We start from the raw sequence: 23004 nt of genomic DNA on the forward strand, positions 1-23004 counted from the left end.
ATGGTGGACATGGAGCTAGACCTGGTGGACGTGGTCTCAGACTCGTCTCTGTCAGCTGGAGTGAAGCGCAGACTCTGGGAGGAGCTGTGGGATGGAGCCGAGGTGAAGGAGGCACGACTGTCTTCTTCTGCAGGCTGCAGCTGCTGTGTCCAGGCCTGACGGGGGACGGGAGGTTTCTCGTCAAACTTCCTGCTGCTTCCTCCTACTTTCCTCTGCGTTCCTCTGACCTCACTGTGAAAACAATTTTTTTCTTCCCTCCTTCCTTGCTTGTGTTTTGTACTGTTACCATCACAATACTCCTCCTGTGCTCCTGACGCATTAGCCGCCCTCTTGCTATTAATGAAATGAGACAGAAGCTCCAGCCGCTCCAGCAGCGACGCCTCTCTGTCACTGGTTGGACGAGACTCCTCCACGGTCCTCTGGTCACAGAACCTTTGCCACAGCTGGTCCAGATGGCTGCTGCTCTGTTGGGAGGCAGGATGAGGATCATCACGGTCTCTTTCCTGCTGGTCATGTGCTTTTAGACAGACAGAGCTTTGGTTCATGTGACGGCTCGTCTTGATAAAGTCCACCTGTGAACGAGCAGGCTGAAATATCTGGTGGCTTTTTTGTGGATCATCGTGATGGGAGAACTGCAAAGGGCTGGTTCCCTGGTCTCTCCTCGAGGATAAAGACGCAGACACCTGCTTTGGAGTCTGGTTCACACTCGTTTGTGAACTTTTATCTGCTGTCACAGAGACTGATATGAAAGGAGAGAAAGTGTGCGTTAAGACTGAACGTGTAACAGATTTCCCTCTACCCATCATTTTTTTGTTCCAGTTTCAAAAATACACTTTTTCAAATGTACTATTGACCTATAAATATTCAAGTTTGTAAATAAAAGAATACAAATGGACATGGAATGAAGAGAACTCCAAACTGTCTTCAAACTGAAGAAGAGTCTAGACTTTATTGATCCCACATCAGGGAAATTACTACTTGAACATTGTAATGTTCGACCTCCACTGGAGATTTAAAAGTTCTTCTATCCAATGTGTTTTATCTTGTTTTTCTTTATCTGTTCTTCTAATTGTGTTATAATGGTTCTCCTTAGGAAGAGTGCGAGTGTGTACGTGTCTGTAGAAGGCTGTAAAGTCAAACTTTGATTAAATTCCATCTTTGTGAGGACATTTTATCTTTGTCCTCACAGCTTTAAAGGTCTTGTTGAGGGTTAAGTGGGGTTGAGGACGAGGAAATGCATGATGTCTAGGAGTGTCCTCAATTAGAAAGCTGAACAAGATGTGTTGATATATGTATGATCTGTTACTTAAGCACCTTTTCTGTTATAAACACTGACCTAGCCAGGACCAGTAGTCCTCAAGGAGACCAAAACCTGGTCCTAATGAGGAACAACCTCATGTCTGAGGAACTGGTTAAGTTTAGGACTAAGATTTAAATTGTGGTTAGGTTAGAGATAACACTTTGATGAGGTTCTCCAAATGACAGAGGTAGTGCCATGTGTTGCTGATTCTCAAACATGTTTTATTTTTCTGTAAAGATTAACTACAGCATAATTACTTAGAATTAATGCTTTTCATTTTCTGTTTATTTATTGTTTTTCTCACATGTATTTAATACATTCAAACCATGAGGTGACAGCTTTACTGTCAGTATTTGTGTGTGTGTGTGTGTGTGTGTGTGTGTGTGTGTGTGTGTGTGTGTGAACAGACTGTACCTCTGTGTCCATGCTCTTGCATTTTGAAGCTGGCTGTTTTTAACCTCTTGCTGTAGATGCCCTCTGTGTGTCTGATGGTGACGCCACGGTCCAACCCCGGGTCCTCGTGCCCGAGGACGTCGCTGCTGAAGTGCGGGGGCACAGCGTCATCTGAGCCTGGACAGATTTCAATTCAATTGTGTGTTTTTTTTGAATGTTTAAACAAAAACTGTCTTCATATCTGAGATGATAGACTGATAAAACTGCAGAATAAGTCAGAGAAATCCTTCAATTTCTATCACAGATGAACAGAAGCTTTTGCCTGCAGCCCCCCTCTCTCTCTCTGTCTCTCTGCTGGCCCCAGCTCTGCCTTTGTCTCTGGAAGCCCCTGAACATGAATAATTAATGCTGTGCCTGGTGTATGTTACAATAGAGCAGCTGCGACTCACTCTGGCACAGGGGAAATGAGAGTGGAGCCTCCTTATTCATCACTGCTTCAACTGACAATTCAACTCTCTGGACTCATAAATTCATGCTTTTCTAATTTGCCATTTTCTCTGTCCTCTATTTGCTGAGTTTAAGGCAGTTTTTAATCCTGAGACTGCAGCTGACTCCACAGAGACACAACACTGATGTTAAGTGAGGACAAACAACAAATAAAGCATTGAAATTAATCAGTAGAGCTGGTTAAAATCCCTGCTAATGAGTCTTTTGTACACAAATCACAGTGCAAAAAGCACAGTGTCTATGGTAGAACACATTCCAGGAAAATGTCAGGGGCTGAGTGCAGCAGAATATTGACCCCAAACACATTTAAATAAATAAAATCCAGCGATCTGTTAGGAGGTTAATCAGTATAAGCTAGGACTAAACGATGTCAAATGTAAAATATTTCTGACACATACTATTGTAATTGAAATTTGAGTCAAGCTTCAACGATCTTTATTATTATATTTAACCACATACTCTAATGCAAGGATGACAATTTTAAGATATGATTTGTTCTTTTGCTTTCTTTACTTTCAAGCTCAGAAGGGAAAATAATCTAAACAATGTTGTGATTTTATTATATATAAAACATTAAAAACACAAGATGTATGTCCTTAATTGTGAAGAATCCTCCACTTTGTGCAGTCATTTCATAATGTGCCTAAATGTGTTTTGTTTTGCAAATGGAGACTAAGGAGATAATTATAGAACTTATATCTGCAGTGTATTATTTCTAAAATAATTTACAGCTAATACCAGAAGGGCCACACAAAAATAGGAATAGGAAATACTCCAAAAAACAGTATAAAGTAAATAAAACTGTGCTGTACCTGTGTGTGAGCTCTCCATTGTGGTGTCAGAGGTGTCTGAAGGGGAGATGTCAGCTTCTAACTGAGGGACGTAGAAGAACTCCTCGCTGCCGTGAGGTTTGTACGGCAACAGAACAGGTACGGCTGTAAGAGGGAGAATGAAAAGGTCTTGTGTTACAGACACACAAATGTTCCATGTGATGGCCTAATCCTAATTTGTCTTTTTTTTTATCTGTAAATCTCGTTTTTTTCGTATGAAGCTTACCTGGTAATTCACTGGTTACAGGTCTTTTGGAAACATCAGGTCTACGATGTGGTGTAAACGATTGTTTGGATGTGGAGGTCATTCTTTCTTGGGGTTCCATGGTTTTAAACAGGGTGGATGTGTCAATCCTCCTATGTCTTTGTGGCTCTCTGATCTCATGCCACTCTGGAGGACTGGACAAACCGACACCTTCATCTGGACTGCTGGCAGCAGAAGGAGAGTGTCGGAGGGAAATAAATTCTCTATGTGTCAGCCCAGAAACGAAACCAGCCTGAATGGAGTTCACAGCAGTGGCTTTGGGGGACAGGGTAACATGGACGTGCGAGATATGACCTGACCTGGTGGGGGAGGTTTGTCCAGAATCTGAGGTGTTGTGGATGGATGACTCATCCACTCTCAGATAAGATAGTGCTTTGTTATCGTTGACATTCAGATCTCCTCTCCTTAAAGCCTGAGAAGGTAGAGGAGGTTCTTCATCATGGCCTCCCACAGCGTCTGTCCTCTTCTGATTTCCTGACATTACATGAGATTTTATGTTTCTGGAGAAGAGACGACTAGGTGGCTCAAACACTAATGTTGGATCTCTGGCTGCCTTGTCTTCATTTTGAGTGGGAGGTTTGTTAGTTTTAGGGTGCTCAGCTGCCTCTGTGGAGAGCTGGTGCAGGTTGAGTGGCTCTGGGGTTGGGCTGATTGTAGGTACGGGTGACGTCGAGGGAGAGGGGGAGGTTGAGCGCCGGCAGGTGGAGATGGAGATGGATGTGAGGGCCCGTGGAGTTGTTTTAGTGAGGGTTACTCCTTCTCTAGCAGCTATCTTCTGTACCTGAGCTTCTAGAGTTTCTGAGGAATGGGGGATGCGAGAGTCAATAAGGTCTGTTGTGATGGCCAACAGAGGCCGAGCCAGCTGCCCGTTTAAATCACTGGGGTCAGTGAATGTCTCTGCAGTGGGAGGTGGAGCCTTTTCATTTGGGACTCTGACACTGGATACTGCACTGCTCTCTGTATCTGTACTCAGCTGGCTCTGGGAGGACAAACAAACAAACATGATGAGATACCACAACACGGAGCAGAGTCCCAATTTAGCTTGTTAGTTAAAGCTATAGTGTATAGTTTTGAAATATAAACAAATGTCCGTTATATTCAGACCAACTACACAGAAGTCTCTACCTGTGAAAAAATACATCGTTTCAGATGTATGATGCTCTGAAAAATGATGCAGTATATAAATATTGTAACATCATTTCTGTTCATGAAAACCATCAACAACAACAACAACAAAAACATCACTGAAAGTTACACACTGCAGCTTTAAAACATCGGTCAAGAGGATTTGCATGAAAAGCATCAGCACTGCAACCACTCCTGAATACAGAACAGGAAACAGTTTAAGGTCCAACATGCATGAATAAAGCCAAAAACAAGACCATTCAAAGTTAATATTTGAACTTCAGCGTCACTGACACACACAGCAGTTACCTTCACCATGAGATCTGTACTGTCCAGACAAGAAATATCAAAAAACAGAACAAGATCATTTTAATAAAGAAAATAAAGTTAATCTAACTTTTGTTTTCTAAACTGAACTAAACTGTGATTGTTTAATATGCTACAGATGTTTTTATTTACCTTCATAGGATATTTCAGCAGCAGATCTCTCGTGATATCTTCAATCCGTTTTTTATCTTCTTCGTCCAACTCCAGAGGCTCACACTGCTGTCCTGAGAGCTTCTGTTTAATCCACTCTGCAACATCAAAATGTAGTTTTACCCTCACTTTGAAACCTCTACCACCTCTGTAAGGGTCTGTAAATTCTCTCCTTTTGCATACATTGTATTTGACAACCACATAATCTCTAAATCTGCAAAGCCAGCTCTGACTATTTTATTCCAAATCTTTTTGTGTCTGTTAAATGTTTCAGGGGCATTTCCTGTACATCAAATGATGGGAAGTACCTTGTTTCTTAAGTCAGTTCACTGTACCACAGAATAAAACTGAACTGCATTACAATAACGTTTAAAGAATGTCATGGAGAATCAGACTGAATTCTACTTTTAAAACTGAATCCTCATACCTCTGGCTTTGCGCTCCTCTTGGTCAGTGGTGCTGGCTGTGCTGGACAACATGGTGACTGGAGATTCCCTCTGGAGTAACTCGGCCACTCTGACTGCCAGTGAGCTCTCACTGCTCCCATCGCTCATCACTCCCTGATCCGTGTCCTCAGGGGCAGGGGATGAGGAGTTACTCTGTGAAGCATCTCCAAGTGCGGCCTGTTCTTCCTCCTCTGAGGCGTTGGCTGGCTCTGTAGTTATAGGCTCAGCTGGTGGAGAATGGATGACTGCAGGCTGTGTTGGCAGAGTATTGTCAGGAGGTGCAGCGCTGCAGCCCTCAGGTTCTGCTCGACGGGCTGATTTGGAGAGGATAGAACCTGCAGAGGGTGCAGTAACTACAGCCGATGTGGATGGATTATCTGGTTGCCATGATGAGGCCACACTCTCTTGACCCATAGAGCTTTGCCTCAGTTTCTCTGAGGTCAGCATGGAATCGGACGAGGACCTGGTCCACAGCGAGGAATATCGAGTTTTGAGATCTTCAGCTGCAGAGGAGGAGAAAGAGGAATCCTGGAGATTCCTGGATTGCTTCATTGATGAGAGAAAAATGTCACCATCTGACAGCATGTGGTGCTTTGCTGCAGAAGACCGAGCAGACACCATGTTGTCTGCCTGACAGAGTAGTTTTTGGATGTCAGACAAGGCCTTGGAGCTGACAAAAGAATCCTCTCCACTTTTGTCCAGACTGCAGCTTGCCCGTAAAGGTAACTCAAAGTCTTTTTCTGTACACCTCGGCTTAGTAAATAATGACAGGTCAGACCTTTTGCCCAGCTGGACAGAACTCTGACTGCTCATTAAACTGCTGTGCTCCTGTTGTTGTTGTTGCTGCTGCTGCTGCTGAGTGGGCTGCAAAATGGAGGCATGATGGAAGTTGGCTTCTTGTCTGCATTCACTCTGGAAAGCCTCTGCGTCTGTTGAAGGAGAAGCTCGCCTGGTCTGATCTGGCATTGATAAAGCTGGAGCAAGACTGTCCAGACTTAAAGGTATGGATATACTTGAGTCTACCGACAGAATACTGGACCTGGAAAACGCTCCTTTATCAGGACTGTCAGCTGAAAATACAAGTATATTTTAAATGAATCACATTCATCAACATCTGACAATAATCCATGACACCACACATCCATATAAGAAAATACATGACAAATAACTGTAGATGAAGTAAAGTCAGTACATATGCATGTAGTGTAAAGTTAACTCTTCTCTCCTCAAGGAATACTCAGTTTTAAGGTTACTCACCTTCAGAGGGTTGTGTGCTCTTGGTCGGTGTTCCAATAGATCCTTTAATTGTACAGATGTCAGTGGGAGAGAATTCAGGTTCTCTAATTGGCCCTCTGGGTGCAAATGGAGTCAAGATTGTTGATGGAGACTGGTCAATACCCAAGTTATGGAGATACAACTGTGAAAAAAGAACACCATATTAGGATCAGACATGAGTTGATTATGTATACATATACTTTAACTAAATATTTTGTTGATATTCAGGCATTAGCTGTGGGAATTAAGATGTTTCACTTATCAGTTATTCATAACATATTCTTTAGGTTATGTTTATGGTTGTTTATGTTATGTTTGTTTTCAGTTACCGGAATTCGGTCTTCAATGTTGAGCTCTCGAGGCAGGGCAGCAGGCAGAGGTGGTGTTGACGGTGGTTTTGAAGTCCAGTACGGAGTGTAGTTATCAACCTCAAGGCTGATGATGGATGAAGCTCCAATGGAAGTTCCTAACTTCACCCCACTGTTGTAACTTTCTTGTGAACTTGAAAGTGTCAAATCTCTATCATCCGACACGTCACTGAAGCGACCAAGGCTCAGAAGAGGTGAGAGTTGAGCTTGGGCACTCGGTCGTTGGACATAATTCTGACCGGTTTCCTTGTCTTTCTGGCTCGACATGACGACAGTGTTGAGAGAGGAGTGGGACTGCGACATACCAAAGGGTGAGGTGGATGGTCTTGCTGCAGACCCGGTGTTATCTTTGTCACTGGGAGCACGACCTACTGCCTCCCCTCTTCTAAGAGAAACAGGGGTAGAGGGAGCAGCAGAGGGGCTCTGTGTGACATCCTTGTTAGCAGCACACAAAACAGGATTCTGTAAACTCCTTACATGCTCACTCAGTATGTGATTTAGGGAGTCAGAGACCGCTTCATAAGCTTTCTTTTTAGGAGACACACCAGAAAAACCTTGCAATGCTAAACTATCAAACAGTGAAGTTTTGCAGGAACTGTGATTGGCCCTCCAAGCGTCTACTTTCTGGATGTAGTTGAGACTTGGAAGCGATTGGACTTTTTCAGAGGTGTTTTCTTCTTGGCACTGACTTGCTGTGCCTGGGTGATGGACATCACATTCAGAAGCAGCTGGCTGTGGAGAGATCCTGGAAGTTGATGGATTAGAGTCCTCTTTATCAGATTCTATGGCAGAAAGTCGGCCTAATGTCCCCTTGACACTGGATTTAGGTGGGGCCTTAAAAACCCCTGGAGTTGACTGAGACTGTGGCAGGAAACCCAGGTAGGACCCATCAATCCCCGTTTGGTTCCCTGAGGACGAGAGGTCTTGCTCTCTGTGAAGTCGTTCAACACCAGCTGAAAATGGCCCTGTTGATGCCTGCAATGTTGCACAGTTTTTTTCTTCAGATGTTTTTGTGGGATATGGAGTGAGACACGGACCAAGAAGTGGAGGTTTATTTTCCTGTTCATTTTTCGATTCAGCTTCAAGGTTGCGATGCCTCTTGACATCAGACAGCAGCTCCCTGTGTAACATTTCACTGCTGGTGTCAGGCTGAGTGCTGCGGGAGCCCATGGTGATGTTGGAGACCTCTGATGATAGTTCTCGTGATTGGTCAGCTTGTTGTGTCTGCTGTTCCGGCAGAGAGGCTTCACCTGGAGGTCGTTCTCTTCTAAACTGGCTTTGGCGAATGTCTGATTTAGAAACATTGCTGCTTTTTGACACAGTTTTCTTCACAGACGCCTCAGAAGCAGAGGAAACTGCACTACTGCTGATGTTAGGCACGCCGACATCTTTCTGAAGGAGCTCCAGAAGATGCTGGGCAGGAATGTCCTTACTCAGAAAGTAGGTGTCATCATCCAGTGCCTCTTCTGCAAGTTGATCAGATTGTGTCTCCGAGTCTTTTTTTAGTATTTCCTGTCTGTCAGTGATGGCAGTCAGCAGGGAGTGATCACTTTCTTCTTGTCTGGCTTTGTCAACTGGTGGTAAACTGCATAGTGTCAGAGAGCAGCAGCTGCTTGCTGCTTCCTCAGAAAGAATAGTTGTCTGAGCCAAAGGGTGTTGAGACAGCGAGCCACTCTCCGAGGCCTGAGAGGTGCGACCCTGGTGTGAAGAATGAAACCTCTCTGATGCCATGGAGATGTCAGGATATGCCCTTAAAAAAACAATAATTTAATAAAAAAAGAAATTGGTTGTTCAAATACAGACAAAATGTGTCCACTGGGCAAATTATGAATATTTATGAGGTTTTGGGGTTTTTTTACCTTAAAGGGGCAAATTCATTGTCACTTTGCTGGAATAAAGAATATTCAGTGAAGTTGTGTTCCACTCCTGAGTTTACAGGCATCAGGAAAAGGGCTGGAGACAAGTTACTGTCCTGAAATTCTAATAGAACAGATGAATGTCATCCATAGGCACCATGAACAAACATACAATTTAAAATGAAAATCATGCAGTCAAAGTTAACCAACCCCTTAGTCAACCCTTAATGTTGTAATGAGATCCAATTAAATCAATTAATTGTTAAACATTGAAATTAAATTCCTACTAATAGTACATAGAAAGTACAAGAATGACATGTACATGAATGCAAAATATATTTCATGAATTAAGCCAAATCAACCAATCAATATAAACTATTATGAAAAGCACAAGAAAGTGCAATTCTATTCAACAGACATACCCAAGTCCAAAGAGTGATGCCGTTGATGCTCCAGATCATCCATCGTTAGACTGGGACGATTCTGGTCCTGACTGGTACCAGGTTGACGAGAAGGATCCAGCTGATTCATAGATGAATGTTCAGACTGACCCTCATCTTTATCTTCTGCCATGTGAGGAGAGGCCTCCACTCTCTGTGAAATAATTAGTCATAACTTCATGAAAAACTGGACTGTTTCAAACAGGGCTGCACAATTAAAAGCATAATAATCAAAATCACAACACCAAGAACATGAATACATTTTAGACGAACAAACAGCTGGCGAAATTATGCAGCATTACATCTGTCGCATTTCTCACCAAACACCACCAAAATCAGCAATGCACACACTGGTATGTAGGGATGCATGATATTGAATTTTTTGACGATATCCGACAAGCTGATATATCGGGAGTGTTGGACACGTATATTTTTCCCTGTGCCCAACTGCAGAGGTCATTGAGTCTCTTCTGTAGTGAAATCAATATAAAATTAATGTAGCCAATCATTTTAACATTTTTTTTTTTTTTAAATCGTCAAGGTAGATAGTTCAATCATACGACGTCAATGTATCAGACAACATTGCTAGTATTATGAAGGATAAAACATTTTTTCGACAAGGTTGCGCAAGCCAGTGTTGAGGACGTTGCTCTCACTTTCAGATGACACATCTCCTGGTGTAGATAACTTGGACGGAAAAATTCTTTTAATCAGATGTTTAATCATTTTAGTAAAAACGGACCCCTTACTAAAGCACAGTATGCTTATAGACCAGGGGTCCGTTTCACAAAGCAGGTTTAGTGAAAATTCTGAGTCTGTTAACCCTGAAATGAGGGAAACTGAGTTTTCTGTTTCACAAAGGGAGGTAAGTCAAACCATAGAAAGAGGAGTAACTCTAGCCTGTTTCACAGAGAGAGGTAACTTAAGCTCTCGGTCAGTTACCATGGTAACATTCTCTATGAACCTAACCTGGTCGGGACCAGGTTTTTCGCAACAAACCTGGAGTTTCTCTCTGTCTCCGCCCTCTTTCAGCCACACATTTGATTTCCTCATTCATTCAGTCAGCAGGCAAGTTTTGGCGTAGTATAGTTCTGCCATCTGTTTTGCCGTCTACATTAGAAGTTATATTAGGTGGTGACAATTTTCACTCACCATGGCATGTCCTTTTGACAGTGATACCGTGGATGAAGTTGCAGCATTACTGTGCAGAGAATTAAATATTTGTCAGGAGATGATTATCAGACCGCGCATAGATGTTCTTGCATTTCCAGACACTTATCTTTTTGAGCAGTTTCACGTCACAGTCCATCATTTACATACACAACCTGATCCGTCCATACATCTCCAACATTACCAACTAAAGTCATTCTCTGATGCTGTGTTTTTAGACTTGTGGTGCACACGCTTAACTCGAGGTGAAACTACTCCGAGTTGAACAAACTAACTAAAATCAGCTGTTCTGAAACTGCAAAATTCAGTTTCCTATCTCAGAGGAGATCAACTCAGAGTTCAGGGTTAGACTGAGCGTTTGTTGAACCTGCTTTGTGAAACGGACCCCAGGACACTCAACTAGCACCGCATTAGTACACATGACGGTTCAATGGTTAAAACATATGGATAACAGGAAACTAGTTGGGATGGTGCTCTTGGATTTTAACGCTGCTTTTGATGTCATTGACCACACCATTTTGATTGCAAAGCTCAAATGTTATGGTTTTTCATCCTTAGTTCTTGATTGGATAAAGAGCTACCTTGGTTGCAGAACACAGTGAGTATTTTTTTAATGGCAGCTTTTCTGCCGGTAGAAAAATCTCTTGCAGTGTTCCACAATTTGATTTGATTGATGATTTACCCTACGTTGTTAAAAATGCTGATGTAGTTACGTACACTGACGACTGTACTTTGTTTTGTGCATCAACAACTTCAGCTGAAGTGAGAATCTTCAGGTGGAGTTAACATTTCCAAATGGGTGAGAGCAAATAGATTAGTACTAAACATTGTCAAAACTAAATCTATTGTATTTGGTAGTAGGAATGTTCTTGCTAATGTAACTTCCCTTAATTTATCCATAGATGGGATATTAGTTGAACAGGTCGGTAAAACCCAACTACTGGGTGTTAAGTTTGATAATGTGTTGTCTGACCAGATCGATCATATTGTTTCCAAGATGGGCAAAGGCATTGCAATCTCAAGGAAGCGCTGTGCATGTTCCAACTTATGTAATGAGTCATGTTGTCCGTTCACTTGTTTTATCACACCTAATTCTGCCCTGTTATTTGGTCAAGTGCTGCTGAGAAACATCTGAAAAAACTTCAGATTGCACATAACAGAGCAGCTAGATTAATTCTTCGTTGTTCTTTCTGTGCTAATGCGTGTGCATAAACAACGATCATGGGTGTCGGTGGAGGATAAATTACATTTATGTCTCCTGTTATTTATGCATAATGTTATTTGGAATAATTCACCTCAATTCCTCTGTGAAGAGCTTGTTTACACAGGTTTTTGTCATGGACATATCACACGTCAAGTGAGTACTGGTCATCTGGTGGTTCCAAGTCCACGAAAAAATTTAATGATGACAACTGTTCTTTATAGGGAATCTTCTGCATGGAATAAGCTCCCCGTCAGCATTAGACACACAAAAAGCAGATCTTGTTTTAAAAAGTTAATTAAACATAAATTAATGAATCCCATTTACATCTATAGTAATTGTGCTTGTTGTTTACTATTAGTTATTATTGTTTGTTTAATGTGGCGTGTTTTCACTTATTCACTGGTTATTTATGAGGTTTTTGCCGTTTGTTTTGTGAATATAGCTATCTTGTTTTTTTATATAGTTGCCTTGTTTTGTTTTAATGATATAGTTTGATTGTATTATTGTTTGTTTTAAATTGCTATCGTTCCCTGTGTGGATCCCAGGAAGACTAGTGACCACTTTGTGGAAGCTAATGGGGATCCAAATAAAGAACATAATACCTTTCATACTCACGTATGAGATGTATAATTTTTAATTATATAAGTTAAAGATATTGATATATATTTGTTCATCCCTAGTGTTACGACCCCAAAGTCGTAATGCTTTCCCCTTGTGTGTATGTGTCTGCATGTGAGTGTGTGATGGGTTGCACGTATGCGTGTTTGGGTGAATGACGTGTGAGTGAGTCTGGGTGCATCCTGGGAGCTGATTGGTCCTGCACAGGAAGTACCAGTATAAGAGGCCTGATTATACCGGCTGCAGGTGACTTCCTTAAACAGCAGACATTTTGTGCTTGGTTTTAATAAACCTTTAAAAATGGTTTGTTATACCTGGTCATTTAAAGTTGCGTCGAGCTCTGCAAGCCATTGTAGATTAGCTAGGCTTAGCTACATCCTGATATGTTGGGTGTCTCTTTACGTTTTCCTCAGTTTTTGCGCTTTAGGTCACAATTAATACTTTGTTTATGGTAACTTGTGGTTTGTGACACTTTGTTTGGGACACATGTGTTACTATTGTGTCAAAGTACAAACTTTATTTTGTCTTGTAATGTTACCTTGAGGGATTGGCACCCACTCATGTAGCTAATGGTGTGGATTCTCTTAAATGCAGTTCAGATATTTTGTAGCTTGTTTGGAGGTACAACCTAAGCGTGCAACATAAGCATTTTGATTGTATCGAACATTTGTGTGTGAGATGGGTTGCAGGTGTGCATGTTTGAGTCTTGGTGGATCCTAGGAGCTGATTGGTCCTGCACAGGAAGTACCAGTACAAGAGGTATGCTCATCCCAGCTGTAGGTGACTTCCTTAACCTCACAGCCAGGCTGCCGGCAGACATGTTGTGCTTATTTTTAATAAACCTTTTAAAAATTGTTTTACTTGTTGCTTCTTGGGAGTTGGGAAGAGGGTGTCTTCTTGTTGCAGGTTTCCCCCTAGGCTTGATAGTAACTAATAAATAAAATAAACTACTTTAACAAGAGTTTTTTTTTTTAAATAATTATGAACTCATTGACCCGTCTTTAAAGTCCGGTTCCCCAACCCTGGTCCTCGGGGGGAACACTGTCCTGCTTGTTTTAGATGCCCTGCCCCAACACACCTGATTCAAATAATCTGGAGAAGCCGGATAACGAGCTGTTCATTTGAATCAGGTGTGTTGGAGCAGGGCAACATCTAAAACATGCAGGGAGGACAGTGAGTCCCCAGTTAGTTAGCTTGTGGAGAAACGCATGACAATGTTTGGGACAAACTGCACACGTACATTAAAATACAACCGCCAGACATACACACAGCCGTCTTTACGGACAATGGAAACTCTGTATTATAACCGACAGTCGCATATATGATGAGAAATTAATCGATTGTTTTACCCGTGGATAAATTAGCTAACAGTCTCGTCAAGCGATTAGCAGCTAGCTAGCCGCAAACAAACGCCAGCGCGAAGTAAACTTCAGCCGGGCTTTCGTAAAAGCTCACCGAAGCAAACGTGTTGTATTGTATACATTTTATCAACAACACAAAGTTTCAGGAATCACCTGTGGAGTCTCCATGTTGATGTTGTTGTCCGTAATCCGCCACTGTGCGCGCGCTTCCGCCAGCTCGTATCCAAGCGAGCGGCGTCGCTATGAAATGAAGTCGCGCGAGAAGGGATTTGAATTGAGGGACAGCTCAAAGATCGTATATTGAACAGATGAATCACTCTATTATTGATGGCCAAATAAGACTGAAAATAATAATAATGAGAAAATTTTGACTTTTATCTCTCTTATTATTATTATTATTATTATTATTATTAATAATAATAATAATAATTATGCATTATATTTAGATATATAATTTTGGCCTTGTGACCACAGGTGAATTATATATTTTTACTTACTAGTATAATTCTTTACATTTTTATTTTAAAATCGTAATTTCTATTTTTTTGGTCACTGTCTCCTAAGTTTTTCCAGCCAATTCCAAAAAACATGTATGCGCTGGGTGAGCAGATACATAGGAATGAACGGTGCCAAAGGCGCTCTGTTCATGAAACCGACAGGTGAAGAGGTTGTATTTAGTTTGTATGAATCTAATAAAGAAGAGCAACATGGTGCCGTCTATAGAACGTCAGTGGCAGCAGTAACCAGTATTGTGGTTACTGGTGTATCGCATTAAAACGGGGGCACTGCATACATCTGAAGCGGAACTGCACAGCTTCCTCCTCTACTATGATTGACAGGCGCTACATCCAACCAGAGCCCCGGTCCACAGCAAAGCCTGCTCATTGGCTGAGATTTCTTCGAAGGCGGGGAAAAGCCTGTAAGGTAAAAACCAGGGCAACCCAATATTACATTACAGACACGGAACAGGAATCTAACAGACGTTTTAACATAAAGACATAAACACAATGTCGAAAAGGAAGAACATAGTCAAAGGTAAGAACAAAGCAGTGGCTGTGGTTTGTTTGATTGTTGTCATTAACTTAGAACGTGACCTGCTTTCAATTAGTAAGCTATACAGCTAGCTAGAAGCTAGTTAGCTTAAAAGTGTCATAACAGCTTGAGTCGTGGCTTTGAAATGTTTTTGCCAAACTTTCAAAGCTAGTCTGTATATTTAGAATCCTCCCTGTCAAGTAAACATTTCAGATATCCACAATGGCATTCTTCATTTTTATTATTTCTGTGATAAATTACCCAATTTCCCCAGATTTCTTGTATTATTTAGTCATTTCAGTTCCCTTTAATTCACTAAAATATGATAAGCCATAATGTCATCTTATAATAACTGTCCCCATTTACATTGAACTGGTAATTATGGCAATTGGTCAGAATAACATTGTCATAATCTCACACTTCTGTTATATTTTTTTAACAGGCAAATAATTAAGTACAAAATATATATTCATTACGATGTTGCCAGGAAACACTTCTTTTGAAAGAATAAAAAAACAAAAATATCAAACGCATTCATCAGTGTATGAAGTCTTGAGAAACTTTAAAACAGTGTCAAATCGTGGTAAATAGAGACAATTGTGAATATGGAGTATGTCAATGTAAATATGTGAAATGTTAATAAATGCTAATAAATGTTAAGCGTTTTACCTACCTGAACTACCCTGAACCAGCTGAAGATTCAGTCAAATACCTTGATTACATTTTTATCTTATTGTTTTTATTAACTATTTGTTGTTTTATTTGCTGTTACTTGCTTCTGTGTTAGTTCTATATAAAAGTATTATTATTAAGTAACATGACATTGTTTTTTTTCCCTACATTTTAGCTCCTATATCCAGAATCAAAGAAGACTCCAGATTAATGTTGACTCATGTGAGTATGATGCAAGCACCTGTAAACCTCCTTTATTGTAAGTACTCAATAACTGATCTTTCAGGTTGAGAGAGTGCTGGCACAGGTGCATGGCACCAGGTCCGTTCTTCTTCAAAACAATGCCATGAATCATGTAGTTGGTATGTGACTGTGAGCCACTGTGTATGGGTGGCAGTTCTGTTTCAGTCGGATCATAAACTGGTATCCCGTTAGGAGAAAGACACTATGTCATTAAGATAGAAATCATAATCAATGCATTAAATTAGTCAGTTTATTAAGTACATCTACCTAAAATTGAAATATTCCTGTAATCATCAACCTTTTTCCCCTTACATTGTGTTTGGTTTGTGTGATATCAAATCATTTGTATAGAGCTGTAGTTTGTGACACAGTTGAAATTATTCTATTCTAATTATGTATTATTTTGGTCACATTATTTAAATCCATTGTGCCAGGCTCACAATATCAGTCTTAGCTGGCAGCTCTCACAGCCTCTGTGTGTTCACATCATAAACACGGTATTGTAAGAAATCATATCTCACCGAACATTAGAGGTTGTACCAATATTGTCCAACTTAGGGTTGCCTATGATCTGCCCTTTGCCTTCTGCTGTAAGAGCCAGTCCCTAGAATATAAATGGAGTCAACGACTATTATCAATTGTAAAAGAATGATGAAGAGGCGCCAGACGAATTTAATTAAATCATCGGAATCCTGTTGGAGACAAAGGTGATCACATGTTCATTCTTAGAAGAGACTTCAGACTCAGACCTAGAGATGTGTGTGGTGATAGTTTGGCATTCATTGTGACGCCGGCATTTCGAAAGGTTCATTGTGAACCTTCTTATTGCTTACTATTGTAAGCCACAATTGTTCGTATAGTATATTTCAAGATTAAATGTAGTTTCATATCATAAAAAATAAATAAATAATAGTTTGAACAATTTCTTAGGCTCAATTTGACACAAACCCTTTGATCTGTCAAACGAATCACTTGAGCTTTTTTAAATTGCTGATCATTTTGCATTTCAGCAATCTATGGTGAGTTTTATCAAGGCCACGGCCGACCCCATGCATCAACACCATGCTGCAGATGCCTTCATGAATGTCCTGGCCTCTGGCATGTTTGGTAAGGCCTTTTATAGACACTATAAAGATATGAATAGCTCACGTTATGTGGCTTTAATTGTATTTGTTTTTCAAGGAGTGCCACCTTAGACCGTTGAACTCAAATATGTGGTATCAAATAATTAGTAAGTTAATGTAGCACCAGCAAATCACTGTGTTTCATGTAATAAAACATAAATGCCATCATCACCTCCAATACGACATGAAGAACGACAGCATGTGATTGTTAACTGTTAACGAGAGCATATTCTTAATTTCTCTGTCATTTACAGATTTTGGGTCTTATAACCTGGAGGATGACCTCATATATTCAGATGATGATAATGATGATGAAGGTGTTGCTGCTACAAGGCCTTTGGCGCCACATCCACGAATAAGACAACTCACTGACGAGGTAACACACTTGTGTTATGGAAATGTTTTACCACATGAAAGTTAGTTAACTGTTAGTTAGTTAGAGTTGCTGTTAGTTCATTTAAAAGTGTTTTCCATTTTTAACATAATTGTTTTGACATGTTTTCTGTCGAGCGTTGCCTCAACATGATTTTCTTTTTCAGGAGGCTGATAAACATGCAGCAGAGTTGATAGCAGAAGAAGAGCAGCGTAAGGAGAAAACGGAAAAGAACAAGCGTAAAAAAATGGTCAGTGTTGACACACGATACTGACTTTTTAAAAATTCGTTTTTCAGCCTCTCACAACAGATTTTTTTTATTCCTTCTGTTTTAGCGTAAAAAAGAAAAGAAGCGATTAAAAAAAGGGAAAGCAGTTAAAAACAATTTACCTGTAAGTTATATTTTACATGAATTGCATGATCCAAAAGGCAAAGCCTCTTCTCATGAGTTAACTTGTGATTGTTTTCACATTTTAGGAGGAAGAACAAGGCAAATCTGACTCTGACTCAGAAAATGAAGAAGAAAATCCTATAAATGAAAGAAACTTAGAAGCGAATGAATCTCCTGAAGAGGAAAAAACTCAACATGCAATGGCAGCCTCGGAATGTGATGAAAGCAGTGGTGATAATAATAATAAAAAAACAGAAGAAATCCAGGTCAAGATAATTGAGGAAGATGAGGATGAAAAGGTTGGTGGAAAATTGCCTCTGCTACTGTTTTTTCTGCAAACACGAGGTCCACTAACTCGCTGCTGTCATCATTGAAGTAGAAAGATTTGTTTTTATAACTGCAAACATTGATAAAACTTTAGATTTCTATCTGTTCAAAATACCGTAACTGATACCGCACTTTTTACTTTTCAATGGGGGTTGAATCTGTTATTAATCAATTACTAAATAAATCGCTTATAATTATAATCATTAATTAATTCACTGAACATTTTCTGGCCCAAACGATGACTCTAATCATCACTGCAGCTCTATTATTAATCCAATATTAGCTTTTATTAGGAGCGGTGTTTCAGTAAGCATTTGAGTGTGTGTTTTTAATGATAAAACATTTTAGGACTGACCTGACTGAACTCGTCCACAGGAGTTGGTTTTCAATAATTCATATGCTCGTTTGCCTGAATTGGAATCTGAGGCGACGAGTAACCAGAAGCCTCCAGAAAAAGAAAAGGATGAAAATAATGAATTAACGGTGGTTCAGATGCCCAAAGAGGAAAAGCCAAAGATTGTGGGAAAAAAAGTTAAAAAGAAAAATGAACCTGAAAAAGAGGTGAGTAGTGGCACAGTACACATGTATTATAAATTATCATTAGCTCAGAAACAAGAACATTTACCTATATATTTGGGATTAGGTTGTTTTTAAAGTCATTCACAGGTTATCATGGAGCTCAATAAACTCATTCTTTGACAGAAATCCATTGATTCCACTCTGGAGGAGTTGGCAGAAAGAAGCAGAGAGCTGGCTCGTAAGTTAGATGTTTGTGATTGAACTTTAGAAAAGTGAGTCTGTGAATATAAAACAAACACAAGAAGTGTCCCCTCCTTTTCCCTCCAGGAACAGGGAATCGTTTGGCGGCCTCTGGTCAGTATGGGATGGCGGTGAAGTGCTTCACTGATGCTATTAAATTCAACCCAAAGGAATTCAGGTCAGAATGCAAGCCTCCACTGATTTCAGCTTTTTATGAAAGCAAACAGAAGCCATGACTGTGATTGACTCTTGTTTCAGGTTGTTTGGAAATCGCTCCCTCTGTTATGAAAGAATGCAACAGCATGAAAAGGCTCTGAGAGACGCTGATGTGGCTCTGTCCATGGAGCCAAACTGGATCAAAGGTTTATTCAGGAAAGGAAAAGCTTTGTGTGGGCTCAAGGTAAATTATAAGAAGTGATACTATTTCGAATAATTAGAAAGGTTTTCCTGTCATTTGTGGTGTCTGTAAATGTTGTAATGAAATAAATTGCCACTCACTCCCTCCCTCCTGTGATTCCTCCTCCTCTTCTTCTGCAGAAATACTATGAAGCCTCATTGGTTTACAGGGCAGTGTTGAACCTGGAGAGTTCAAGTGCTGAAGCTGCACAAGAGCTGAAACGAGCACAGACATTACACCTCATGGTAAGTGTTTCCTGTCTTCCCCATCCCGAGAGGAACAGGGTTTATCCACCTCTGTTCACTTGTTTCTCCCTGGAGATGTGAAGGTGTGGTGTTTCAGAGTCTCTGTGGTTTAATCTTAGGAAATGGGCTTCTCCTGGTCTCAGAGCAACGAGGCCTTGAAAGTTCACGCTACATTAGAGGACGCTGTCGAAGCTCTGTTTGGAGGCGTCACTCATCAGGATCCTGGAGGTAAATGTCACTCAAGGTTTAAAGCTGCTGTGAAGATGAAGGTGACGTTACTGAGGTTCTGGTGCTCTCTCTTCAGATGCTGGTGCCAGCAGAGACAATGTGGTCCAACCCGTGGTGCAGGAAGCAGGGATGGATCAGGATGGAGAATGGACTGTCCTTCAATCGAACCGCACAAGAATGCAGCACGCCAAAGAATTTGATGCTCTGGTGCAAAGCAGATCAAAATCTCAATCACCTACCCATCCTGTCAAGAATTCTGGGAAACCGTAAGTCCAACTCCAACAACTCGATGTGTGCTGGAGTTTCCATTAGGGGGCGCAGCACAGACCCCACACTGTATATATTTAGCACTTATCTGTGCCCTGGAGCAATAATTGGTTACTTTGACCCATACTGAGATTTGAGCCTGTGACCCTCCAGTCCAATTCCTTTACTCTCGGCTCTGCGCTGCTCCTCCCCTGAGAGTGAAAGGTCCAGTGTGTGCTGAAATTGATAACATACAGTAATTGTATAAATATATGAGTAGCTGGGTCGGCCCACAATCATTTGATTATTTCTTTTGCCTTTTGTCTTCCATAAAGGGAGCATGTCTCCATCTGGGTTGGATCCTTGTCTCCCACCGTCACCTACCCAGCACTTCACGAGCTCTTCAGCAGGTGAAGTACCACAGTCTGAGCGTCTTCACTCAAACCACCACCACCACTTTGCTTTGTTTGACGACCTCTTTGTCACAAACAGATGCAGCTCAGCTATTTACTGTGCAGGAAAAAAACAACAACAACAAATCACCATGAGCTAAACATGATTTCGTAAATGTTTACAGATATTTAAAAGCTGCAGAAACAAACGTGTCTTCAGTCAGGTTAAATTAAACCATTCTAGAAGACGAAGAAGCATTTGTTTCATATCATATCTGATATTCTTTTAGTGTAAAATGTGTTGATGATAAAAGTAGTCCCTTAACTGTGCAGACTCTCTCTCTCTCATCCATTATTGCAGTTGAATTGATGAGTGTAATTTGCCATCTCTGTCTCCCACTGTGAGAATATTACAATGATTACTCTTTTTTTCTTTCATCACCTCCACGTACTGACACTCTTTCCTGTTTCTTTCCCAGAGTTGGAGCAGTTCACGGTATTAAGATGTTGCTGGAGCATCAGTGTGCTTTTGTGCATTACCTAAGGAAAGAAGACTGTGACAGAGCCATCCAGACTTTTAACGTATGTTGTCGTCGTTAAATCTGTCGTTTTGTTTTATAAAGTGACAGAAACGGACTGAAGCTCAGTGTCTGTTTGCTCTACAGGGAATTGTGTTTGAGGGAACTCCACTGTCTGTGCGCTATCCCATTAAAGGCCACAACGACTCCTATTCACGCGCTGGGTAAGAACGAGCATGTCATTCTACACTGTACTGAAAAACTGTGTCAATCTACAAGTGAAAAACAAAGTTAACATGGTTAAAATAATAAGGTATATTTTGTCCTTTTTTGTCCTAGTCCGTACAAGAAGGAGTGTTTTTTCTGGAGGACGTCGGGCTGCACGAGGCAGGACTGCACCTTCAGACACGTCCCTGAGAACAAGAACATCGACCGAGTCAAGTTCACCAGCAGACTGGGACATTTTTAACATGTAGGAGGTCAAACACGAAACCCTGATGGCTTCTTCTTCTTCTTCTGTGTCATTGTTCATGTGCCTTTAAAAAAAAAAAGAAGATGATTCCTTTATAATTACTCTAGGGATTATTTGTGATCTAATCTGTTTAAAGATTGCATCAAACCGCTTAGTAGTTTTTATTCTGTTATTTTAATTTAATGTAGATTTTAACAGATTTTTCTGTTTGACATTTTAGTCGCCACTTGGTGGCAGTGTTCAATAATAATTATAATAATCTCTTATCCCTCAACTTTGGGGCAACAAACTGATCTGCTTTCATTTTTAAAGGCTGTGATTAAGTAGTTACACTAAAGGCACATTTAATATGCCATGTTTATGTTTGAATCTTGTGCTGTGATCAGACTGCAGGGGGCACTGTGCTTGTTTTATGTTATGTATCAATACTGGAGTGTTTTGGGAGAATGTGAGGTATGCTTGGACACAGACCGTCAGACAGTAACTGTAAGTGCCTGTTAGTTAGCAGAAGTTTATCACAGGTAAATCACACCATTATACAGAGCAGGAGCACAGAGTGGGAACGAGTCACCACAGAATATTGAAGGCAGTGTGCAGGCTAAAGCATGATTCAGGGTTGTTTAAGCCTCACTGTGTCACGTTGTGTGTTTTTCACTGCTCAGTGAGATGTTACAGAATAATCCCAGCAGCAGCAGCTGCACATCCTTGAGTAAGAACCTCTCCACAGGCGGTGATAAAGTGCGAGGAGTAACTATTCCAGGGTCTTACTGTCTCCCTGGCCACGTCTCTTTGCCGTTTACATGGGTGGGATTTTTCCACTGATCCCGCTCAGTTAAAGCTCAGCAGGTTTCAGATCAGTGTCACTTCTGTGACTCCTGTTAGGCAAAGTTTGAGGCATGAATTTCAAAACTCTTCCAACTATTTGGGATAATTACATTAAAAATGAGGCAGCAGAAGAAGAAGGAGAATTAAAACTAAATGCTGAGAAAACGTTCCAGGCAGAGAAGGACTTGTGGGCATTAATTGGCTGCTGGTGGAAAACCTGACAAAGCCCTTTTGATCTGTGTGAGATGTGAGAGCTTGAAAGGCTGTAACACTAATAACGTGAACTCTGGCTGAACTCAGAGGCAACGCTGGGACACATTGGTTGATATATTACCAACTTACAAAATGGCTTCTATATTTAATCTTACTTGCTTTTCCCCATTAGAAACCTGTTCAAATGCAGATAAAAGAGTGATAAGAGCTCAGGCTGGAATCAACATCTCCACCACTCTATGTCCGGACAAAGCCAAGTCCTTACTTAACTAAAGCAAACACCACAGAGATTAAGTGTGTCTTGTAAAAAGAGAGAGGCTGCCTGCTTTGTAGAGCTTTTAAGGGATTTCTCTCTTTACTTTCCTCTCTCTCTCTTTACTTTACCCCCATCTCTCTCTCTCCCAACAAGAGGGGAAAATAAAACAAGGAAAACTCAACAGTAACACAAATTATCCAGCTGACATGGCTTGTTGCTCTCCCACTCTCTGCTTTTTGATCTATGGCTATGCAGCAAAAAAAGAAAAGAAAAACCCTGCACACACACACACACACACACACATATACAGAGAAGTTTCCAGTCAGAGTAATTGAATGTGCTTCTTTTAGTGCAGATGCTCACAATCTAATTTTTATTCTAATTTTGTGCTTTCTCTTCTCTCCGCTGGTAAATAAAGTATTGATGTGACAGGAGGGAGTCGCTGAGTCATGCTGTATGTCAACACTCTAATTTGTTTCTCAGGAATCCAAGATAAATGCCCCGCTGCAGCATCATCATCATCAGCAGCATCAGTGGCTGCCTGCTGCTGCTATTTTGCTCGTCCTCTTTTAAAGGAGTGACAGTTCAAACTTGTCAGTGTGTGGAGCAAAACACCAAAGTTCCATATTTATTTAATCCTAAAGGGACATTGTTTA

The 23004-nt window shown here is 40.8% G+C and overlaps 1 protein-coding gene across 1 annotated transcript; it reads left to right on the top strand.

Moving 5' to 3' along the window:
* The first annotated feature begins 14569 nt into the window (after positions 1–14569).
* LOC310944828 (uncharacterized protein) lies at positions 14570–22864 on the top strand. Its single transcript, XM_083910665.1, has 18 exons — positions 14570–14670; positions 15515–15561; positions 16593–16689; positions 16961–17082; positions 17246–17329; positions 17415–17471; positions 17557–17769; positions 18173–18358; positions 18500–18554; positions 18644–18734; positions 18815–18956; positions 19094–19198; positions 19318–19426; positions 19503–19692; positions 20008–20082; positions 20544–20646; positions 20730–20806; positions 20922–22864. Exons 1-18 carry the CDS (start codon positions 14643–14645, stop codon positions 21049–21051), a joined length of 1911 nt encoding a protein of 636 aa, XP_083766791.1. The 5' UTR covers positions 14570–14642; the 3' UTR covers positions 21052–22864.
* Positions 22865–23004: the final 140 nt, after the last annotated feature.

This window comes from Microchirus variegatus (assembly GCF_963457635.1).
Source record: "Microchirus variegatus genome assembly, chromosome: 2".
NCBI lineage: Eukaryota > Metazoa > Chordata > Actinopteri > Pleuronectiformes > Soleidae > Microchirus > Microchirus variegatus.